A 23,544-nucleotide genomic window follows, 5' to 3' on the forward strand; every position below is an offset into this window, starting at 1 on the left:
TTGGGGTTTTTTTTTTGCCTGTCCTGTTTGGCTCTTTTGCCATTAGAATTATTATCTAAAGGTGAAGAAAGATGCCCAACAGATTTACTTTACCAAATGGACCACCCCAGCCTTGACATAATGGTCTATTTGATTCACCTTTTATTGAAGAAAGAGGGAAAGAAAAACAGCTGAGAAGAGGGACGGGGATAAAGGGCAAAAAACAAAAACCAACAGAATAAGCAGAGAAAAAAAATACATATATCGATCACCTGCATCACCTGTTGAGAAAGAAAAAAGAAAACAAGCAAAGAAAATGAGAGCAATAGAATAAACAACATCATGATGATATATGGGAATATAACAGTAAATACTAAATATTAAACATTATTGTGCAGCACGTAAGATCAACAGAACACAGTGTGCTTTGAGGTAGGAGCCAAAAAGGGGTGTAGTTTGTGTGTGTGATCACCCGTGTGTACACCTGTGAGCATAAGCGCGCTTGTTTTTAAAAGGTTCCTTCATGCAATGATCTGCTAGAGGGTGTGGGGGGGCCACAGCCCCGTCCTCCAGGGCATGAAGCATGTATGGAGGAGAGCCAGGCTCCAGACATCCAGAGGCCCCCAGAACACAGGAAACCAAGGAAGACCAACAGAGGGGCAGCCGCGCCACTGTCCCAGAAAGAGCTGAGGAGAGTCCCAGATGAGGGGTCACTCAGCAGCCGTGGAGCAGAAGCCAGGGGGAGTTGCAGTGACGTGCCCATGAGCTCCGCCGGAAACCATTCAGGTGGGAGGCTTGGGCTAGGGCAGGTATCAACCAGGTGGTGGATTTATTTGGACAGACTGGCATGAAATCATTTGCGGAATTTAATCTGGATCCAAGGGAAAGAAGCTGGTTTCATCATGGTATGTTTGTTCACGTGAAGCACAATCTCAGTTTATCCAATACAAGTTGCTTCACAGAAATTACTGGACTCCCAGTAAGCTAGTCAGGTTGAAGCTTGCTGACACTGACACCTGCTGGAAATGTCAGGAAGACATTTTTTCTTTTGGTTTTCTTTAGCTATTGTTAGCTCTTATTTGTTTGTTGATACTGAGAAATGGACAGAGAACTAACAATATTATTACTCCTGTTGTATATGCTTATATGTTTCTGTCCATCCAAAACATGAATAATAAAAAAAAAAGAACTAGCAGGGAATAACGGCATAAAAGACTAATCAACTTGCACAAGACACTTAAGCACATTTTTATACTCCTATTCAAAAGTTTTCTTCTATTGAAGGGAGCATGAACATAGAGCCCACTCAGACCAGACAGCAACTGGTCGATGCTGCTTTGGTGAACATGATTGTGAAGGACTTGCAACCCTTTTTCCATAATTGCGGATGCTGCTTTCAGAGACTTTGTTGGTGTCTTGGACACAGCCTACACAACAGCCACCAGAAAAGCTCTAAAGGAAATGGTGGTGGAAAAGTTCAGGGAGGAAAAGAAGAAGGCGAAGAGAGAACTGGAGAAGGCTACAGCTGTTAGTCTCACCAGTGACATGTGGACATCCATTCATATGGATGGGTTCTTGGCTGTGACCTGTCATTTTGTTAATGAACAGGATACACTGTCCACAGTGTTGCTAGGAGTGGGACATTTTCCTAAGACACATACAGCAGAAAATATTGCTGAGGTGAAGAAGGCTTTGATGGAGGAGTGGGGCATCCAAAATAAGGTCAGATGCTTTGTCACAGATGCAGCACCAAACATGATTTCATGTTGGAAAATATTGAAAGTGTGCCACACAAAGTCCATTGCACATACTTTGAAGCTAATTGTCGGAAAATCAATTGATAACACACCTGGACTTGAGGAGCTCAGAGGTAAGGCTCAGAAGATAGTAAGCTATTTCTGGTCTAGCACAACAGCAAAGAAGCTCTGCCAAATGCAGCAGCAGATGGGCAGACCACATCTAAAGCTCCTGTAGGAGGTGGAATGGCACATACACCATGCTGCAGCATTTGAATGAGGAAAGAGAGCCAGTTAGTGCTGAAGTTCCAAAATGAATTAAATAAATACATAATTAAATAATTCATAAATGTCTCAATAATGAATTAACTACATAATGAATTTAATAAATAAAATTGAAAACAAGTAAATGATTTATTCAATGTTTTAAATGAAATAAATTAGCATTTAATTAATTATTGAAACATTTATATAATTAATTAATGGCATATTTAATTATTTCATTTTGTCACATCTGGCCCTCTATAGTACAGGAATTTGTTGCTGGGGGTATTTTACCATTCAGTTTTAGTGTCGATCAGTCTGTAAGGGAAGGTGTTATGACCCGGGTCATTTGTTGCGGTACGGTGTTGTTATTGTTTGTATTTGTATTCAGTGACGCTTGTTATGCAAGTTTCCAGGTGGAGGCCGCCCATTGGTGGAGGAAGGAACGAGGCCAGCTACAAAAGGGGTTGGACTGGACCGGCGAGAAGACTTCCTGGTTTCCCGTGAGCTGTGTGTCTGGGGACCGTCGTGGCGTGTGACTGCACGGGGCTGCAATATAAATGTTGAGAAAGGGTTGTACCTGGGCCTGGTAGCTGTAGGGGTGGGAAGCCATTTTCTTTTATTCCCCTCTTTTCTCCTGTTTCGGGTAGGGAGACAGGTTAGAGAATTGTGTTTTGTTTTGAATCGTGGGAGGTAAGTTAGCTCTGTTTTTCTTTCTAGTGTGTTCTGTTTGTTGTTTTGGCATTGCCCACCCTGAAGCTCGCTACCTGTTCAGTCAATAAATTAACTAATCCTCGTCAATCTGCCGCGGTGTGATTTATTTTGTCGTTATTATGTATAGGGTTTATCTTTTTGTTGTGTTGCACCCCGGCCTTGGGCCGGTGTGTAACATAAATGGGGGCTCGTCCGTTTGAGGGATTTCGGGGTCGTTTGTGTGTGGTGGGGTTCGTGTGGGTGTGTGGGGTTGTTTTTTGTGTTTTTGGGGGTTGTTTGTGTGGTTGGCTCTGGCTCTGGTTTCTGCCAGAGCGGGTGGTTGTTTATTTGAACGAACAAAAGGTCGTTTCCCTCGCGAAAGCGGCGGTTCTGGCAGATGAGTTTGCTTTGACGCACAAGAGGGGGTTTTCCCCTCCGTTACGTCGGGGTTCTAGAGTTTTGCCTGAGGTGGGGGGGGGGGCGTTCTCCCCCGCTCTCGCGGCGTAGCCCTACGGTGGCCGCTGGGGACCGCCGATGTTTGTCATGAGTTCGGTCATCTCGTTGCTTCTTGTCCCGTGCTGAGGGCGAAGGAGGTGACGCGGACCAACATTTCGGGGGGGGGCCGTGCAGTGTTGTTCTGCGGTACCCCGCCCTAGCTTAATGCCGGTTGGCGTCGTTCCGCGGGGGATAGATGAGGTGTTTCGACCATTTGTTTCGACGGGGTTTTTATCGTTGTCTGGTGATGCGGGGGACCGGGTTCCGATCACCATCTTGAGGGGTACGGGGGCGAAGCATTCTGTGGCGCGGCGGGGAGTCGTGCCTTTTTCTCAGCAGTCGTACTGTGGTTCTGATTTGCTGGTGTGGGGAATCAAGATGAGTATTTTACGCATGCCACTCCATACGGTTACTTTGACCTCGTCCTTCGTATCGGGCGCTGTGCGGGTGGGGGTTCAAGATCAGCTGCCATTTGAAGGCATTGATCTTATTTTGGGAAATGACTTGGCCAGGGGAAAAGTGTTTCTGGCTACTCCGGAAGTTACTGAGTGTCCTACTTCGGATCGGTTATGCCAATTCCCGTTGGAGCTGGGCGACTCCACAGTTTTTCCGGCATGTGTGGTTACTCGTGCTCAAGCTCGTCGCTTGGGTGGTGTGGTGGACATATCCGAAATGTTTCCGGACGGCTCTGAGCCGCATGATAGTTCTGTTCCGGGGGTAGATGGTGAGACGGCGAAGGTTTTTAGTGTGGTGTCGGAGGATTTGTGCCTGGCGGTAAACAGGGAGCAGCTCATTGCGGCTCAACAGGCTGATGATACGTTGTCTGCCTGTCGAGCTGCTGCCCTGCAGCCAGGGGCGTTGCCTGGTCCTGCATCTTATGAAGTTGACCACGGGGTTCTGTTATGCAATTGGGCTCCGGTGGGTGGGTTGGGGGGTGAGGTGGTCACTCAGGTGGTGGTGCCGACGGAGTACCGACCCCAGGTTTTGAGTCTGGCCCATGAGCATCATCTGTCAGGCCACAAGGGGATTAAAAAAACATATGGCCGAGTGCTTCGTTATTTTTTTTGGCCGGGGCTTAAGTCTGATGTGGCGTGTTATTGTCAGTCCTGTCATGTGTGCCAGGTGTCGGGTAAGCCCAATCAGGTCATTCCACCCGCCCCGTTACATCCAATTCCTGCAATAAGGGAGCCCTTCGAGCATGTTATTGTGGACTGTGTAGGGCCGTTACCGAAAACTAAGGCAGGTTACCAGTATGTACTTACCATAATGTGTGCGGCCACACGGTTTCCAGAAGCTATTCCCCTGCGATCGCTTAGGGCTAAGGCCGTGGTGAAAGCCTTAGTGCAGTTCTTTTCTACATTTGGGTTACCGAAGTACATTCAGACCGATCAGGGCTCAAATTTCCTGTCGGGGGTTTTTGCTCAGGTGATGACTGAGTTGTCGGTTAAGCACCGGGTGTCTAGTGCTTATCACCCAGAAACGCAGGGGGCATTGGAGCGATTCCATCAGACCCTGAAGGCCATGTTGCGGAAGTACTGCTTTGAAACTGATTCCGAATGGGATGTGGGCCTGCCGTTATTGCTGTTTGCCATTCGAGAGACCACACAAGAGTCCCTGGGTTTTAGCCCGGCGGAGTTGGTTTTTGGGCACACCGTGCGTGGACCCCTACGTCTGCTCCAGGAGGGGTGGCTCGCGCAGCCCGACCAGCCGCGGCCCGTGCACAATGTGCTTGATTATGTAAGTTTGTTTAGGGAGAGGCTGCACGCTGCATGTGAGTTAGCGCGCAGGTCGCTTTCCGGTGCTCAGGAGAAGATGAAAGAGAGGTATGATAGGAAGACCCTCAAGCGCACCTTTTTGCCTGGTGGGCGTGTTTTAGTTTTCCTACCCGTTGTGGGTTCATGTCTTCAAGCTCGTTTTAGTGGTCCTTATGAGATCGAGCGCCAAGTTAGTGACACAGATTACCTGATTAAAACCCCGGATAGGCGGAAGAAGTCCCGGGTTTGTCATGTTAATATGCTCAAGAAATATGTGGACCGGAACCAGAGTCAGACTAACTTGGTTTCACCTGTGGTGACGGTGGGTTCACCCTCCTACCAACCGGAGGTGGATGGGTTGCGTGAACACCAGGGACCCAGCTTGGAGAATTCTAAGATCTTGGAGGACCTTGAGGCTCATTTGCTTTATTTGGATGAGCCCCACAGGCAGGACATTTACAATCTGATCTGTGGTCATGTTGTGCTCTTTAGTGACAAGCCGACTCAAACCACTATGCTTGAGCATGATATCGATGTTGGCGACCACCGGCCCATTAAGCAGCACGCCTATCGGGTCAATCCCGGAAAGCGGGCGATCATGAAAAAGGAGGTGGAATACCTGTTGGAGAATGGTTTTGCTGTGCCCAGCTTCAGTCCATGGAGCTCTCCTACCCTCTTGGTGCCTAAATCTGATCAAACCCCACGTTTTTGTAATGATTATCGCAAAGTAAATGCCATCACTAAACCAGACTCTTTTCCGCTCCCCCGTATGGATGACTGTGTTGATAGGGTGGGTTCAGCCAAATTTGTCACCAAGCTAGATCTTTTGAAAGGTTTTTGGCAGGTGCCCCTGTCACAACGGGCGGCGGAAATTTCAGCTTTTGTGACACCAGACCGTTTCCTGCAATACACGGTGATGCCGTTTGGGTTGAGAAATGCTCCCGCCACGTTTCAAAGACTGATGAACACGGTGCTACTGGGTGTTCACGGATGCGAGGTCTACTTAGATGATATTGTGGTTTACTCGCTGACCTGGTTAGAGCACATGGAGACGCTACGGGAGGTTTTTGCCCGGTTGAAGGGTGCCTGTTTGACAGTCAATCTTGCCAAATGCGAGTTTGGCAAAGCTGTGGTTACCTACCTGGGGAAGCAGGTGGGACAGGGGCAGGTACGCCCTCTCATGGCCAAAGTCCAGGCCGTTTTGGATTTCCCTGTACCAACTACGCGGCGTCAGCTTCACCGTTTTTTGGGAATGTGTGGCTACTATCGAGGGTTCTGCAAAAATTTCGCCACCGTGGTTATTGCCCTGACAGCGCTGACAAGTCCGTCGCGCCTGTTTTTGTGGAACTCTGATTGTCAGGATGCCTTTGACTCAGCCAAAGCCCTGTTATGCAGTGCCCCAGTGTTAGGTGCCCCTGACTTCACTCGTGTGTTCAAGTTAGAGGTGGATGCCAGTGCGCATGGTGCGGGTGCTGTACTTCTGCAGGAGGATGACCAGGGTATTGATCACCCAGTGTGTTACTTCTCGAGAAAATTCAATAAACATCAGATGAATTATAGTACCATCGAGAAGGAAACTTTAGCGTTACTCTTGGCCCTCCAACATTTTGAGGTGTATGTCAGTTCCAGCCCCGCCCCAACCGTTGTGTATACGGACCACAACCCCTTGGTTTTCCTTTCTCGCATGAGGAATAACAACCAGCGTCTCATGCGTTGGTCTTTGTTACTGCAGGATTTTAACATTGACATCCATCATCTCCGAGGGGCCGATAATATTGTGGCCGATGCCCTATCCCGGGTGGAGACCTAGATCCAGCATCTCTCTAAAGAGATGCTTGATTTTAGGGGGGGGGGTGTTATGACCCGGGTCAGTTGTTGTGGTACGTTGTTGTTATTGTTTGTATTTGTATTCAGTGACGCTTGTTATGCAAGTTTCCAGGTGGAGGCCGCCCATTGGTGGAGGAAGGAACGAGGCCAGCTACAAAAGGGGTTGGACTGGGCCGGCGAGAAGACTTCCTGGTTTCCCGTGAGCTGTGTGTCTGGGGACTGTCGTGGCGTGTGACTGCACGGGGCTGCAATATAAATGTTGAGAAAGGGTTGTACCTGGGCCTGGTAGCTGTAGGGGTGGGAAGCCGTTTTCTTTTATTCCCCTCTTTTCTCCTGTTTCGGGTAGGGAGACAGGTTAGAGAATTGTGTTTTGTTTTGAATCGTGGGAGGTAAGTTAGCTCTGTTTTTCTTTCTAGTGTGTTCTGTTTGTTGTTTTGGCATTGCCCACCCTGAAGCTGCTACCTGTTCAGTCAATAAATTAACTAATCCTCGTCAATCTGCCGCGGTGTGATTTATTTTGTCGTTATTATGTATAGGGTTTATCTTTTTGTTGTGTTGCACCCCGGCCTTGGGCCGGTGTGTAACAGAAGGTTCTGACCTGAACTGTGACCAGTGTTTACTAGTCCAGATGTATGTGGACACACACATTGGAAGCTTCGTTGTCATATATTTGGGGATGAATTTAGTTTATTTAACGCCAACACATTAAAACTCATACAAATCAAAACAACACATACACATGACTGAGATCATGTGTCTCGTTACTTAACACTTTACAATGGCAAAGACTCAAAAACTGTGACAAATAGACATAACTCAATTTGTTGCGCTCATCAGATAGAAAATGAATCCCGTAAGTCCTTTAAAAAGTTTGTGTAAGATCAGATATGTCAGTAAAAGAAAAGCTCATTCTAAATTCTGCAAAACAAAGTCACTTACTCAAAGGATTAAAGAAAATGTTTATACTAACATGATCTAAACACGAAACAATTAAATAGTTGAACCATAATCCTCACAGAAGTAAAAATTATATATTGAGTCTTTTTTTTAAATTTCCTTTTCTATTTAAGTCATTCGAAACAAAATTGTGAATATCTGACAAAAAAATTTAATCAATCAATAAACATATATGTATATATCACATATCACATCTATTTAATAATTTAAAGAAAATTATTATTCAATGTTTACATGCATTTTCCCAGTATCTACTATAGTGCCATCAATGAACCCCCAACACACACACACACACACACACACACACACACACACACACACTACAAATACTATATCTGTGCTATTTTCTCCTGTGAGGTTCTAGTCATCCCCACAACCCTGAATTGGAAAGTTACTTGATGTAAAATGATTCTTTGAGACTTTTTTCTGCCTGTTCTTTCTTTATTTTTTTCCAAGCTTCTGGAATGACAGCAGGTACTGCTTGATATTCTTTGGCAAATCTACTGTTGTATTTTCTCATAACATATCTCCAGTAGTCTGATGCCTCCAGGCTCTCGTCTGGTTGAATTTTCCAGTCTTTAAAAATGTCCTTGTAATCCTTATAAGGGTGTGGTTCATGTTTTGTTTCACTGCAGCTAAATGTTCTGTCACTTTTCACATTGGACGAGCATAACTCAGTGAGAAGTATACCTGTTGCAGAGTATCTGTATGTACCCAGACCCTGTGGCCTGTGCAGTGAAACAAAGTGCTCAGTATGGGCTTTTCCTCCTGCATCACAGGGGGCTTCGCAGAATGGACACTGTTTGCCACAACCAATCAACTGGCTAAAAAGCTCATTCTGAGGCTCTACACAGAGATGTTGTAGTTTCTTTTCAAATGTAGATTCTTTAAACTCATTCCTGAGAGTTTCTGTCATGTCATTCACAGATGTTGTGAGCCAGTCAGCAAACTGTTCCTTGTCAGCATTGTTCAGTATCATGAAAGCACCAAGAGCATCTTGGGAAATGACCAGTTTATCACCAAGTTCTTTACAAATTTCTTCAACAAAAGCCTTGAAGTCATCACGCTCTCTGGTTTTGGCCTTTTCAATGGCAGAATTTATGCTGTCAATACATGACCGTAAATGTCGCTCCTCAAACTCAAAAACGGTCAACTTATTTGAGAAGCGCTTCTTTATCTGTTCAAGTATCCATGTCTTTACATATTTCTCATATGAGCGAATGTAGCTCACATAGTTTTGAAAATCATCCTTGAAGAGCAAATCCAGTAAAATTGAATACTGTAAAGACATTCTTGTGCTGAACTGCTCGAGATTCCTCATTTCATCAATGATATCAGGGCCCAGGGAGCGATTAATGAAGTCTTCAACAGCAGGCTTCAAACATCGATTTGTGAATTCTTCTGCCTTCTTCTGACACTGGTCTCGTTCATGAAACACATCTTTGAAATCATCATGAAACCTTTCCTTGTTTTTAATCAGACATCTGTACGGATCATTTTCTTCTATGAAATCGTCGTGCATTTTCTGAAACTCTCTGGCTGCAAATCCACAGATGTGCTGTTTTAGAGAAACTTCAAACTCGATGTTTATCTTGACATCTTTATTGTTTTGCAGCTTCTCATCAATCATGTGGAGGATCTCCTGGATGTAAGTGTCATGGTAATTGTTTTTGCTTTTCACTCGTTTATTCACAAAGTCTGTGCAAATGTCTATAATTCTGTCAGCCAGATGTTGTGCAGCCATTATGTGATCCTGACCAGTAAAGAACTTTTTTGTTCCGTGTTTAATTTTGTTGCACCATCCTTCAGATATATATTTGAATGACTCGTTTCCACAACTTTTCAGACTCTTTTCACTTAATAACTCATTTGCACGGCTACCCTTATGTTTCAGATTTTCTCTCAGACAGTAGGACACTCTGTCTGTGACATTCGAGGTTTGTTGTTCAGAGAAAGAAAGTTTTTGTAAAGTTTCCCTCCACATCTTCTCAAACTCTTTATCCAACTCTTCGTCTGTCATTTGGACTTTTTTCTTTCGACATTCATCAATTAATGCACACACAGCTTTTTCAATCTCTTTTCTGTGACTTTCTTTGATTTTATTAATTTCTGTCATTCCCTGTCTGATTCCTGCTGCTGCTTCAAGCTGATACATTACAGCATTTTCTATTTCACGACGAAGGACCTTTGCACTGTTTGAGAATTCCTCTTTGTATCCTTCAACCAGATACACATGACCCTCTGTTTGCTTGAAATATTGTGTCAGATTATCCAGAATCTTTGTCTCCCATGCAGACAGCACTGTGGAGGCTTCACTTTTCAAAGATCTGAGAAATTCTCTCATGTCAGATGTTTCAGATTTTGCTGCAATGGTACCAAAATTGGAAATTTTAGTTTCTGCATTTCTTACCCAGGTGTACATTTCTTTTCTGAACTCCCACTCCCATTTATTGAACTCTGTGCAGAGCTTCATGTATGCATCAGCTACGAGGCTGTTTCTGAAGCTGAAGATGAAGTTTTCATGCTTTACTGCATTCCACAGACTTTTCACCCACTTTTTAAACTCCATGACATTATTAGCAGATGACTCACAGTTTCTCAGTAGTTGGATGATGTTTTTCTTGAGCTCATATACAGCCTCACTGTATCCTGCACTGACTGGTGCCATTGGTGGGTTTCCATTCCACAGTCCAGGAATGTACCAGTTCCCAGTGTCTGGACTGTACTCCATCACATCAGTGAAATTCTTGTTCTCCTCTTTCTTTTCCATTTTGGCTGCTGCCTGGGTCATCTCATTTAACTGATCCAGGAGCAGTTTCCTGTCTCGTAAGTTATTGTCATGGGCTGAAACATCCGACACATTCTGGTGAACAAAATGACATTTAGGCTTTTTGCCCACCTCCTTCATCCTGAGAAAAGCGTGCACAACTATTTGTAGGATGTCTTTCATTTCAATTAAATTCTCCATTGCAATGTTCACTATGGTGACATCACTCAGCCCAACAACAAGTGTAGCAAGCTCATTGTCGTGCTCATAGCTGTTGTCCAGTTGTGCAAGTTCTGGTGACTTTAGGCCCTCAGTGTCAATGATCACCATGAAGTCACAGTTTAGGACTTTTTTCATGTCTTCATTGATTTTGATGAGCAACATAAAGGCACCTCGAGTACATCGACCACTGCTGACTGCAAACTGCACTCCAAACATGGTGTTAAGGAGAGTGGACTTTCCTGTGCTCTGAACTCCAAGAACTGTGACTACTCGTATCTTTCTGCTTGGAGACACCAGGTCACTGAGCTGAGAGAGAACATCACTCACCCATCTGAGAGGGATGTTGGATGCATCTCCATCTACAAGCTCAAGAGGAAATCCATCAAGCAACAACTCTGCACACAGTTTGGGCAGATGCTGCAATTGTTGACGTGATCTGTCTGTTTTTGGAAGAGACAGCGAAGCTTCATAGATCTGACCCATTTCACGGAAGAAGTGTTCAGTCCCCAGTGAGCTGTTGGAAATTTGTTTATCAATTTCTTTGATCTCCTCTTTGTTCTCAGATTTCTTGCATTTTTCTTTATATTTCTCCCTGAGTTCAGACAGTTTTATACGAGACACATTATCGAGGTTCATTCGCATCCATTTCAGGAAATAAAACCTCTCTGTTCCTGGGCTTGATATCCCAGTGATGAAGTTTGTCATAGCTGTTGACATCTCATAAGAGTTCTGCTTTTTTCGCAGTTCTTCTTTCTGTTTCTGAAGATCACTTTTGTAGACATCTATATTTTTAGACCCAACATTTCGAAGTCGAAACTCTTCCTTCTCTAAGCATGTCAGTGTTTTCCATATGTGGCCTTGTCGGGGAAGCTGATCTTCTTTGTATTTATGGATGTCTTGAATTCCTGCGATGATGGTTTTTGCATTTTTCTTTGCAGTCTGGCACTCTGGAGCATCTTCATCAACCAGGATTCCCAGTTCATGGGCAACATCCACCATCTTCTTTATTTTCATCTTCAGCTCTGATTTCTCAACCACATTTCTGACAGTTTTCCTCAAATCTTTTACAAAGTCTGCATCATTTATCTCCTTTGTCTTAATAATGATGTTGTTTTCAGTTAGATCCAACTCAGTTGCTACTTTTTCCAAAGCATCTAAATTGAAGCGCTTGCTCTCATAGTTTCCCACCAAGAAGATCTGTGCTTTGTGGTGTTGGCTTTTAAGCAGATTGATCACAGACTCAGACTCCAAATCCAAATGCTCAAAGAAAACAAAAACTGATGCAGATGTCTGACACAAAAAGGAGTATTGTGTTTCAAATGAAGCAATGTCTCCGCGAAGATTAGCTACAGCCACTGGCTGACTGAAAATATCAATGTTTATGTTTCCACCAGGAAGGTACCAAGTAATTTCAGTCAGCCCGTTGGAAATTCTTCTTGGACTGTCACCACACTCCATGTTGTGGTGAACAAAGGTGTCGTGGTACTGCTGAGAATTGCTCAGAAGCTTATTGAGAATCTCTGACTTGGACAAGGAGCACTCACCCAGTCTGACAAAAGAGACCATTGGAAGGTCAGAGAGAACGATTCTTTCTTCAATGAAGCCCTTTGACTGTGAAAGAGACTGAGGTCTGTACTTCTTAACAATGTCTCTCATGGCCCACAGCATGAGTGTGCACTGTCCTGTGTCACAATTAGGAAGCAGCAGAGGGACAGAGAACTGACACATGGACATTTTTAGTGCCATTTCCTGCTGTAGAAAACCATCAGAACACAGAAAGAGAGCAGTGATTATGTCGAGGGGGTTCACCATGTTGTCTTTTTTTTGACTCCTGACCCGATTTTTAAGATTGAACTTTTTAGTTCCCGATTTATCATCACTGTTTGATTCAGGCACTGAGGTACATTTCACATTCCTAGCAGTGACATTAAACATCATTACCTTTTTTAGAAAATACCATGGTAGGTCTGATTTACAGTTGAGAGGTATATCAGTGATGGTCCTCATGTCAATTTCAAGTATTCTTTTTAGTGATAGCTTCACCCTGTAATACTGCTTCAAGCCCAGTTCTTCCAATAAGCTCTCCAGGTGTTTCACTGTTGATATGAGAATTAAAAATTATTGCTTTCTGTTGTATCCTGTTTTTATTTACATTTTAACCAGTATACCAACTTTTTTGTAATTGGTGTTAACATTTACTTGTGTAAACAAGTAATAGACTGACCTTTGTTTTCATCCTTCATGTCTTCAGGAGCCTGGCTGGACTTTTCTTCATCCGTTTTCAGGTTGTCGGGCTCTGAGCTGCTCATGTCTGTCGACTCTTGCTCAGTTTCTTCCTCAATGCATGTAATCACGGTGTAGTTCTCACTTTCACCAGCAGGAGTGTCCACATGCTGAGACACTAACTCACTGCTGATATTAATCACTGTTGTCTTCATATGACAACAAGAAGCTGTTGGGATAATAATAGTAATACTGATAATATTAAGAATGGATTCATTTACAGACCTTACATCATATCAGGTCTTTCTGCTGTATCAATAAAAAGCATAAAGCTGACTTTTACCTCCTGCAACAATCTGCTGACAGTCATCCTTGCAGGTAGAACATGGTGCTGATGGAAAGTCATTTACTTCCTCACAGTATAGCTCAACAACTAAATCTTCATCATTGTTTTCCTTTTTTACAAATGATGATAAAGAGAGAAAAAATACACATATAAACACAATTTTTTGCAAACACAATGTCTCCAAAGAACAATATTTCCGTTTCATATATTTTACCTTCATTGTTGATACAGAATTTGTCATCCAACATTTGTTCCAGGTTATTCAGTCGGTTTCTCCCTGAAAGTAATGAGTGGAAAATATATAACTATTTATGCCCCAAAGACAGTTTAATATTTCACATTTTGAAAAAGACTACAAACTCTCTGCCTCTCCCCTTCATCTCACAAACAATTTGAGCACTTTCAAAAAAATTTAAGCAATAGAAAGCAAATAAACAAAGCACTGTGCATGATTTTCATACTTTGCAGCCCTGTGACCTAAAACATGTGGGTCCATGCAAGTGTCAATACAATAACAAACACCATGTTTTAACATTATCCATAAGTGCACATGGCACCAGGACAAACTGGGTCACGGGTCAGTAATCAAATTTGTAATTATGTCATTGGCTCTGTTGCCATATGTTCTGCACGCTTGGTTGAAGAGAGTAGCTGAGCTGTCAGCTGATCACCATCTGGTGGTGAGTAGGATCAGGTGGTGGGGAAGCTACTGGACCGACCAGCACCTCCAGCAGAACTTTTGATGGAGGCTGGGGACAAGCAAAATGTGGCTCAGCCAGTAGCTGAAACAAAAACTCAACAATTTTCTGTTGTACTACTGCTGTAAATCAGCAGTCCCCAACCTTTTTTGCGCCACGGACCGGTTTATGCCCGACAATGTTTTCACGGACCGGCCTTTAAGGTGTCGCGGATAAATACAACAAAATAAAACTAGTACCGGTACCGGAAAGAAGAAGATTAATTCATAACACACGTGAAAAGACCCAGGAAAACAGAGTTAACGACAAAAACGATAACAAAATAACGCTGAAAACCGATAAAAACCCTGAAAACCATACATTTCACACCTGAGCCTCAACTCTCGCGGCCCGGTACCAAACGACTCACGGACCGGTACCGGTCCGAGGCCCGGGGGTTGGGGACCGCTGATGTAAATCACTACCTTTCAGTTCTTCAGGCAGTGTAGTGCAGCAGGCTGTCTGACCACTCCTCTACTACTTTTAGATGAACACTTTCGTTTTCACTCAGGATCATGTAACCTTATTTAAAGGTGTTTAGTGACTCAATTCCTTTTAATCTGTAAGGCAGTGTAGTTCACCTTTGGTGCTGTACAAACTGTTAGATGACCACTTTCAATTTTACTCAGGTTTCTCTGATTTGTTGTACAGCTTTTACAGTAATTTGCCTCAGATTACTTAGTGTACAAATGTTTTCTGAGGATTAAAGACATTTCAACACAGGGCAGAAGAAACTGTCACGGTCTGACAGGCATGGTTACAACAACAGTACAACAAATAAAACCAGCACCGTTACCAAAACAAAAAAAGATTTATTCGTAACACACGGGAAAAGACCCAGGGAAACCGAATTAACGATAAAAACAATAAAAAAAAAATAACAATAAAAACTGATAAAGACCCTGAAAACCATAAATTTCACCCGAGCCTCAACTCTCGCACCCCAGTGCCAAACAACTACCGGACTGTGCTGATCCATCAGATAACTCTATATTGTTTATATCTGTGAAAGCTTTAAGGTTCAATGACAACGCATATATCAGACTGTACAGACAGAAAGAATGAAAAAAACAAGTATTAAACAACCTACCATTACAGAAGAGATCTGCCCGTCTAACTTTTTCTGCTTCTGTACTATTGGCAGTAAGATTCTTCAGATAGTGTAGTGCAGCGGGGATTGGTAACACCCCTTTTATACTGTTAGGTGAACACTTTCATTTTCACTCAGGATCATGTGATTTCTTGTAAAGGAGTTTAATGCCTGACTTACTTTCACTTTCATTCTGTAAGGTAGTGTACCACAGAGGGGATTCTGACTGCCTCTTCAGTCAAGCGTAAACATGAGAATTACAATAACTTCATGTTACACACAAACAGGCAAACAAAAATAATGCTACCCAACTGCGTAATTCAAAGGTTAAATTTAAATAATGTGCAAAAAGTTAGAGAACGATTGTTTTTCTGTGTGGGCTAACCAACTTTCTTTTTGGGGTAGGATTAAGGGTTTTGTCAGTTTCTCAGTTTGGGTTTTGAGTTCTTATGTTATCTCTTGAGAAAATATTTAGAGTTGTAGGATTATTATTTGTTTGCCTTGAGTTTAGTTTGAGTTTTTTTCAATCTTGGTCTGTTTTCTTTCCTTCTATGTCACGTCAGACATGTTTCTCATGATTTGATTTCATGTTTTCTGTTTCATACCTTTTTTCATGTTCCTGCTAGACGTCATGTTCAATGCAATTCAATTCAATTCAATTTTATTTATATAGCACCAAATCACAGCAGCAGTCACCTCAAGGCGCTTTATATTGTACAGTAGATACAGAGAAAAGTCCAACAATCATATGACCCCCTATGAGCAGGCACTTTGGCGACAGTGGGAAGGAAAAACTCCCTTTTAACAGGAAGAAACCTCCGGCAGAACCAGGCTCAGGGAGGGGCGGGGCCATCTGCTGCGACCGGTGGGGTGAGAGAAGGAAGACAGGTGAGTGAGAAAGGTAAATGGTAAATGGCCTGTATTTATATAGCGCTTTTACTAGTCCCTAAGGACCCCAAAGTGCTTTACATATCCAGTCATCCACCCATTCACACACTGGTGATGGCAAGCTACATTGTAGCCACAGCCACCCTGGGGCGCACTGACAGAGGCGAGGCTGCCGGACACTGGCGCCACCGGGCCCTCTGACCACCACCAGTAGGCAACGGATGAAGTGTCTTGCCCAAGGACACTACGACTGAGACAGTCCAAGCCGGGGCTCGAACCGGCAACCTTCCGATTACAAGGCGAACTCCTAACTCTTGAGCCACAATTAGTGATGGTGAGATGAACCCTCATGATGAACTGAAGCTTCCCATCCAACTGGTCGACTCATGGTTCGAAGCATTGTGATGATTCATTTGCGCTACTGCGCCATCAAGTGGACAATTCAAGTGAAACGGGCTCAATGATTATAATGATGTGATGTGTAAACCGCTAAACCGAATAAATAAATTGTTTTTCATGGTTATTTATCCCGAATATTGTCTCAGTATGTCTGATACAAAAGAGAAAGTGGAAACTATCAGTACACAGTTTTTGGGATGATTGTGTAACTGTGTAATCATGCTTATGTACATCTCAATAATGACACAAACTAGTGTGTGGCACTTCAAGTTGAATGAATAAAGGAATTACTATTGTTCATGACACCAATAACTGAACTCTAAATATTAGTTATATTTAATATTATACTAATTTTATATTATATTAATTTAATTAATGTTTGTGTATAATAAATTGGCAGCTTAACACAGGAATGTACATGGAAACAAAAAGGGAGGGAGTTGTGATGTGAATGTGCTTGTGACTTTATAACAGTGCTCATGACACTAGGGAAAAGTTTTCATTTGTTTTTATTCAAAAATAGCAGCTTTTCCACAGTGCTGGGCTTAAGACGGTTCCTCTTTTTTGAGAGGATTTCTCCTGCTTTTGAAAATATCCTCTCACAGGGCACAGATGAAGCAGGGGTTGCAAGAAAAACCACAGCAAGTTTATACAAGTTTGGATAAAGAAATTTGTGTCCAGTACTCCAGTAGCTATGTAGCACGTACGTAATCCAATTCCACAACACGATGTGATGGGGGAATCAGCTGTGTTTTGCTGCCCATTTTATTTCGAATCTGGCGCGAACCGGTGAACCAGTTCCCGAATCAGTCACGTGGTACGGACTGCCCGCGAGGCCTCGAACGTCACTGCATACGTAATCAACGCAAGCCTCGATACGTGCTTCAGAAAAACGCCCCCGCGATTATCCGACGCGCGATTCGAAGCTTCGACACACAGGACACATCACTAGCCACAATCGCCCCCAGGTGACTGGAAAGGAAAAACTCAATGCATCATGAGAATCCCTGGCAGCCTGCGTCTATTGCAGCATAACTAAGGGAGGATTCAAGGTCACCTGGTCCAGCCCTAACTATATGCTTTAGCAAAAAGGAAAGTTTTTGTGAGGAGAAAATTGTTAGAAGGCAAAGAAACTCAGACTCAGATATCTTTTTTACATGACATATACATGGGCGATCCCCCGTCACGGTCCGATCTGTTCTGCACCAACGTGTGCACAACAGATGTGACACAGAGGAAAACCGCCCAGGGCTCTCAGCACATTCTTTATTTATACATCAAGTAAGTTTCAACAGCAGTAGGAGTGGCATGTATGGAACTGATAATATTTCCTTAAAAGGAGAGACCTTTAGCTTGTCTGTTGAAACAGGAGATAGCATGGTATGTCACAGCATTTTTTCTGCACATGGTCTCACTCCCTTTTCCTGTGGTGGTTCCAATTCACAAGCTCTTCTTCCTTTAAATGAAGCTACAAATAAACATAACATAAAACTAAAAAATCTTTCATCATTCCCTCCTGTTTGTAGCTGAAATTAAAAAGATACATCAATGTGTTTCAGACACAGACCCTACATTGTGAGTGCTTTCGGTCTGGTCGTCATAAAATGTGTATCATTCAAACATAATCATTCATCACATTAGTTTCATTAGCTTCTCCTTCTTCCTCGTCTGGCACAGTGACATATGCAACAAGAGACTGGGATATCATTCTTGATACCATTCCTCTTACACAGGGGATAATGCATGTAGTAAAGATACAAAACATGATAAGTATTAGGCCAATAAACATCAAAACCTAAAACATCAATGTTCTCCATGAGCCGCTCATAAGCCAATCCCACCAATTACTTTGTGAATTTTCCCAATCGGTTACCTGTGCCTGTTGAACTTTTCTAAGTAATTGTAGAGCATTTGTCATATTATCAGAATGCACATTGTCTGGAATATATGTACAACAAGTTGTATTGAACAAAACACACAGTCCACCCTTTTCTGCCAAGATCATGTCCAGAGCAACTCAGTGTTGCATAACAGTCATTCTTATGGCATCAATTTCCTGATTTTGCTCTTTGTTGATGCTGGTCGATGCATTTAAAAACAGCCCAAAACGATAGTCCAATAGTCAGGGAGTCGCTGTGGTTTAGGACAATTCCTGAATATTGATAACCTGGACTGGCAAAGCTTGCTGCGCATGTCACTTGAGTCATGTTCATAGGTCTGCCATATAATGTAGCATGTTGTGTTGTAACAGGCATGTGTGAGCATATATAACAATCTTTGCCTTCTGTGCGATTATATATGTATCTATACCAGGCGTTGTTCATCCAGGGATGGATGTGGTCCTGTGTCACTTCAGCCAGGTGTGAGTTGTCATGTGTCCATGCCCTTCTATGCAAGTTGGCTTCTTGATCCTTTAAGTGCATCAGGGTCCATGCTGTAAGCAGCAGGGCCAAGGTAGTAAGCAGAATAATCTTCATGATAACCAGACACCGATTTGCTCTGGTGAGTAGACTACAGGCGAGAAGTAGAAGGCGGGATATACCCAATCAGCCCTCCCTTCACCTGTAGATCACCAAAGGGTCGGGGTGGTGGTGTCTCTGCTTCGCCGGGTCCAGCCTCGGCCTCTGCTTCAGCTTCGCCGGGGCCGGCCTCAGCTTTGCCTGGGCCGGCCTCAGCTTTGCCTGGTCCGGCTTCTGCCTCTGCTTCAGCTGCGCCTGGTCCAGCCTCAGCTTCTGCTTCACCTGGTTCAGCTTCAGCTTCTGCTTCGCCTGGTTCTGCGGCTGCCACGTCATCGCGCCAGCCACGTCTGGACGTCATCGCTGGCGTGGCCGCCCACCGGACCTGCACAGCAGCCACCGCCGTCTTCCTCGCGGCTGCCCACCTGAACTGTCTCGTCTCGGTCACGGGCCGCGTGGACACCCACCTGAACTGTCTCGTCTCGGCCACGGGCCGCGTGGACGCCCAACTGAACTGTCTCGTCTCGGCCACGGGCCACGTGGACGCCCACCTGAGCTGTCTCGGTGTGGACTCCGTCCCTCCGTTCTGGGCCCCCTCCGCCCGTCCTGTTCTGGTCTTTTTTCTCTTTTGGCCGTCGGGTGCCGGCCGTTGAAGGGGGGGGTATTGTCAGGGTTCCTGGGTCGGTGACCCAGTGTTTTCAGTTTTGTTCATGTTCAGTTTATTTTGCCACTTCCATGTTCTCACTTCCTGCTTTTCCTGTGTCAGCTCGTCTCGTGTCATTAGCCAGATTATGTTCAGCTGTGTACTCACCGGTCTCTCATTATCATCCTCATCAGTCTGTGTATTTAAGCCCTCTGTTTCTACTCATTCACTGTCATGTCATTGATGTTGATGTTCATGTGTTGTCCTTCCCGTGTGTTCCCTCAGTTCAGTCAGCCATTCAGTTGTCCAGCCAGTCAGTGTCCGTTCACCCTCTGTTCATCCACTCCTTATAATAAATCCTCACCAGTCTTCACCTTCCTGCGAGTCCTGCGTTTGGGTTCCTCCTTCTCTCATCCACGACACTAATCCTGACACTGAGCACACACACCAGCCTTCAATATGTGGTAAATTGTACTTGTAAACATGTAGGGCAATTCTTTCAACTTGAACTTTGCTCCATAGATCAGTCGAACTCGCGCTGGCTGTAGCTTCAAACCATTAATTAACTTGACCTAGCTTATATGTGTATAACATGATTACAGTTGCACCTGCAATGAAAGATTATTATGTGCTTATGCTAACACCTGAAATACAGACTTTAATATAACATCAACAGTTTCAATAAATGTGTCACAAAAATGATAATAATAATAAATCATAAGTGATGCCACAGTAATAATAGTGATTATGAATAGTAACACTATTTCATCCCGACACTAACTAAGACAGAATTCAGTCTCTTCTGATTTCCAAAGTAGTGGCACGCCTGAATAAAGTACTTGATTCTATTTGCATGAAAATATGTTGCTGGAAAAAGTCACCATAGCAAATGTTGTTTTAACCCCAGAGTTTAACAGCGACTTTGTTCTGGTTCTGGCTGGTAAACTTGGTGAACCTTATATTTAAAGCCTCCGATCTTACTGAAGGCTGAAGAATATGAGCCCATAATGAGTTTGTTATCTGTGCCCTTTCTACCTCTGTTTCTGCATTTAGTGGCTCTCGAAGTTTCACTTGGGTGTAGGGCCAAACAATTGAATTTGTTCTTTTATGGAATCAGTACAATGCCACCTTGAGACGAAACCGAAAAAAATATTGTAACTGAAATAAATGTACTGAAAAATCTTGTATTGAAACCGAAAACAAAAAAATTACAGTTTCAATTAATTGTTTTTCACTATAAATTTTTTTTTCGGTTTCAATACAAGATTTTTCAGTACATTTATTTCAGTTACAATATTTTTTTTCGGTTTCAATATTTTTTTCAGTTTCGTTTCAAGGTGGCATCGTTCTGATTCCATATTCTTTGAGCTTCATAAAATGCAGGTGAAACACATCTGACAAGCATATAGAAGTCTGACATCCAATAGCCACCAGATTTCTCGTTGGCCCTGCCAAATAGACCATGCAGACTAATATGTCGCCGTTTTCATTTATCCTCACATTAATGTGTGCACATTCAATTCAATTCAATTCAATTTTATTTATATAGCGCCAAATCACAACAAAAGTCGCCTCAAGGCGCTTCATAGATACAGAGAAAAACCCAACAATCATATGACCCCCTATGAGCAAGCACTGTGGCGACAGTGGGAAGGAAAAACTCCCTTTTAACAGGAAGAAACCTCCGGCAGAACCAGGCTCAGGGAGGGGCGGGGCCATCTGCTGCGACCGGTTGGGGTGAGAGAAGCAAGACAGGATAAAAGACATGCTGTGGAAGAGAGACAGAGGTTAATAACAGATATGATTCAATGCAGAGAGGTCTGTTAATACATAGTGAGTGAGAAAGGTGACTGGAAAGGAAAAACTCAATGCATCATGGGAATCCCCCGGCAGCCTACATCTATTGCAGCATAACTAAGGGAGGATTCAGGGTCACTTCCAGCCCTAACTATATGCTTTAGCAAAAAGGAAAGCTTTAAGCCTAATCTTAAAAGTAGAGGTAGTGTCTGTCTCCCGAATCCAAACTGGAAGCTGGTTCCACAGAAGAGGGGCCTGAAAACTGAAGGCTCTCCCTCCCATTCTACTTTTAAATACTCTAGGAACAACAAGTAGGCCTGCAGAGCGAGAGCGAAGTGCTCTAATAGGGTGATATGGTACTACAAGGTCATTAAGATAAGATGGGGCCTGATTATTTAAGACCTTGTATGTGAGGAGCAGGATTTTGAATTCAATTCTGGATTTAACAGGAAGCCAATGAAGGGAAGCCAAAACAGGAGAAATATGCTCTCTCTTTCTAGTCCCTGTCAGTACTCTTGCTGCAGCATTTTGGCTGAAGGCTTTTCAGCGAGTTTTTTGGACATCCTGATAATAATGAATTACAGTAGTCCAGCCTGGAAGTAATAAATGCATGAACTAGTTTTTCAGCGTCACTCTGAGACAGGATATTTCTAATTTTAGAGATGTTGCGCAAATGGAAGAATGCAGTCTTACATATTTGTTTAATATGAGCGTTGAAGGACATGTCCTGGTCGAAAATGACTCCAAGGTTCCTCACAGCATTACTGGAGGCCAAGGTATCTGTCTAATGACAGATTAAATACCATGTTGAGGCTGTCATTTTTAGCATCTACATGGATGTTAAAATCACCCACAATAATTATTTTATCTGAGCTCAGAACTAAATTAGATATAAAGTCTGAGAAATCAGACAGAAACTCTGTGTAAGGCCCAGGTGGACGATAGATGATAACAAGTAAGACTGGTTTCTGAGTTTTACAGCTGGGGTGGACAATGTTAAGCATCAGGCTTTCAAATGAATTAAAAGTCAGTCTTGGTCTTTCATTAATTAATAGGCTGGTGTAAAAAATTGCTGCCACACCGCCCCCTCGGCCTGTGCTTCGAGATTTCTGGTAGTTAGAATGACTCGGGGGTGTTGATTCATTTAAACTAACATAATCATCCTGCTGCAACCAGGTTTCTGTAAGGCAGAGTAAATCAATTTGTTGATCAATTATTAAGTCATGTACTAACAGAGACCTAATATTTAATAATCCACATTTCACTGTTTTACTCTTTGGTTCAGATGTGGATACTGTATTGTTCTTTCTTTGTGATTGTTTATGTTTAAGTTGTTTGTTGCTGGTTTTTAGTTTGTTTTTTGTCTTTTTGGAAGCTGACACAGTCTCTATGGAGATGGGTTTTTGGGGGGGTAGCAGGAGGAGAGAAGCTGCAGAGAGGCGTGTAAGACTGCAACTCTGCTTCCTGGTCCCAACTCTGGATAGTCATATTTTGGGGGGTTTAATAAATTTGTCCATATTTCTAGAAATGAGAGCTGCTCCATCCAAAGTGGGATGGATGCCGTCTCTCCTAACAAGACCAGGTTTCCTCCAGAAGGTTTGCCAATTATCTATGAAGCCCACATCGTTTCTGGGACACCACTCAGACAGCCAGCAATTTAAGGAGAACATGCGGCTAAACATGTCACTCCTGGTCTGATTGGGGAGGGGACCAGAGAAAACTACAGAGTCCGACATTGTTTTGGCAAAGTTGCACACCGATTCAATATTGATTTTAGTGACCTCCAATTGGCGTAGTTGTTAATTAAATTGCTAAGCAAATAAGCTACTCAGAAACACCACTGTGTTTGAGCAGGAACAGGAAGTGATACTCTACCACAGAGCGAGTGAACACCAAGTGACAGTGTATTGAAACAATACATCTTTGTATGTATTGTTTCAACCTGTAACGTCTTCTGTAAGACGCTTTTCTGTCCACCACTCGTGTCCTTCGAAAGCTCTTTGGTCTTGGCCATGGCGGAGTTTGGAGTCTGACTGTTTGAGGCTGTGGACAGGTGTCTTTTATACAGATGATGAGTTCAAACAGGTGCCATTCATACAGGTAACGAGTGGGGGACAGAAAAGCTTCTTACAGAAGACGTTACAGGTCTGTGAGGGCCAGAGATTTTCCTTGTTTGAGGTGACCAAATACTTATTTTCCACCCTGATTTACGAATAAATTCTTTACAAATCCTACCATGTGAATTCATGGATTTTTTTTTCACATTCTGTC

The 23,544-nt window shown here is 43.3% G+C and overlaps 1 protein-coding gene and 1 pseudogene across 1 annotated transcript; one reads left to right on the forward strand and one right to left on the reverse strand.

The window, feature by feature from the left end:
• Positions 1 to 1,268: 1,268 nt before the first annotated feature.
• LOC146636263 (E3 SUMO-protein ligase ZBED1-like) lies at positions 1,269 to 1,953 on the forward strand (annotated as a pseudogene).
• A 6,143-nt stretch (positions 1,954 to 8,096) lies between these two features.
• Positions 8,097 to 12,952, reverse strand: LOC146636264 (up-regulator of cell proliferation-like). The gene is made up of 2 exons (XM_085350758.1): positions 12,919 to 12,952; positions 8,097 to 12,790 (listed from the first exon to the last, which is right to left on the reverse strand). Exons 1-2 carry the CDS (start codon positions 12,935 to 12,937, stop codon positions 8,097 to 8,099), a joined length of 4,713 nt encoding a protein of 1,570 aa, XP_085206884.1. The 5' UTR covers positions 12,938 to 12,952.
• Positions 12,953 to 23,544: the final 10,592 nt, after the last annotated feature.

Source organism: Diplotaxodon limnothrissa, linkage group LG3, assembly GCF_057381915.1.
Source record: "Diplotaxodon limnothrissa isolate DT_005_m linkage group LG3, D_limnothrissa_male_GT1.1, whole genome shotgun sequence".
Lineage (NCBI taxonomy): Eukaryota > Metazoa > Chordata > Actinopteri > Cichliformes > Cichlidae > Diplotaxodon > Diplotaxodon limnothrissa.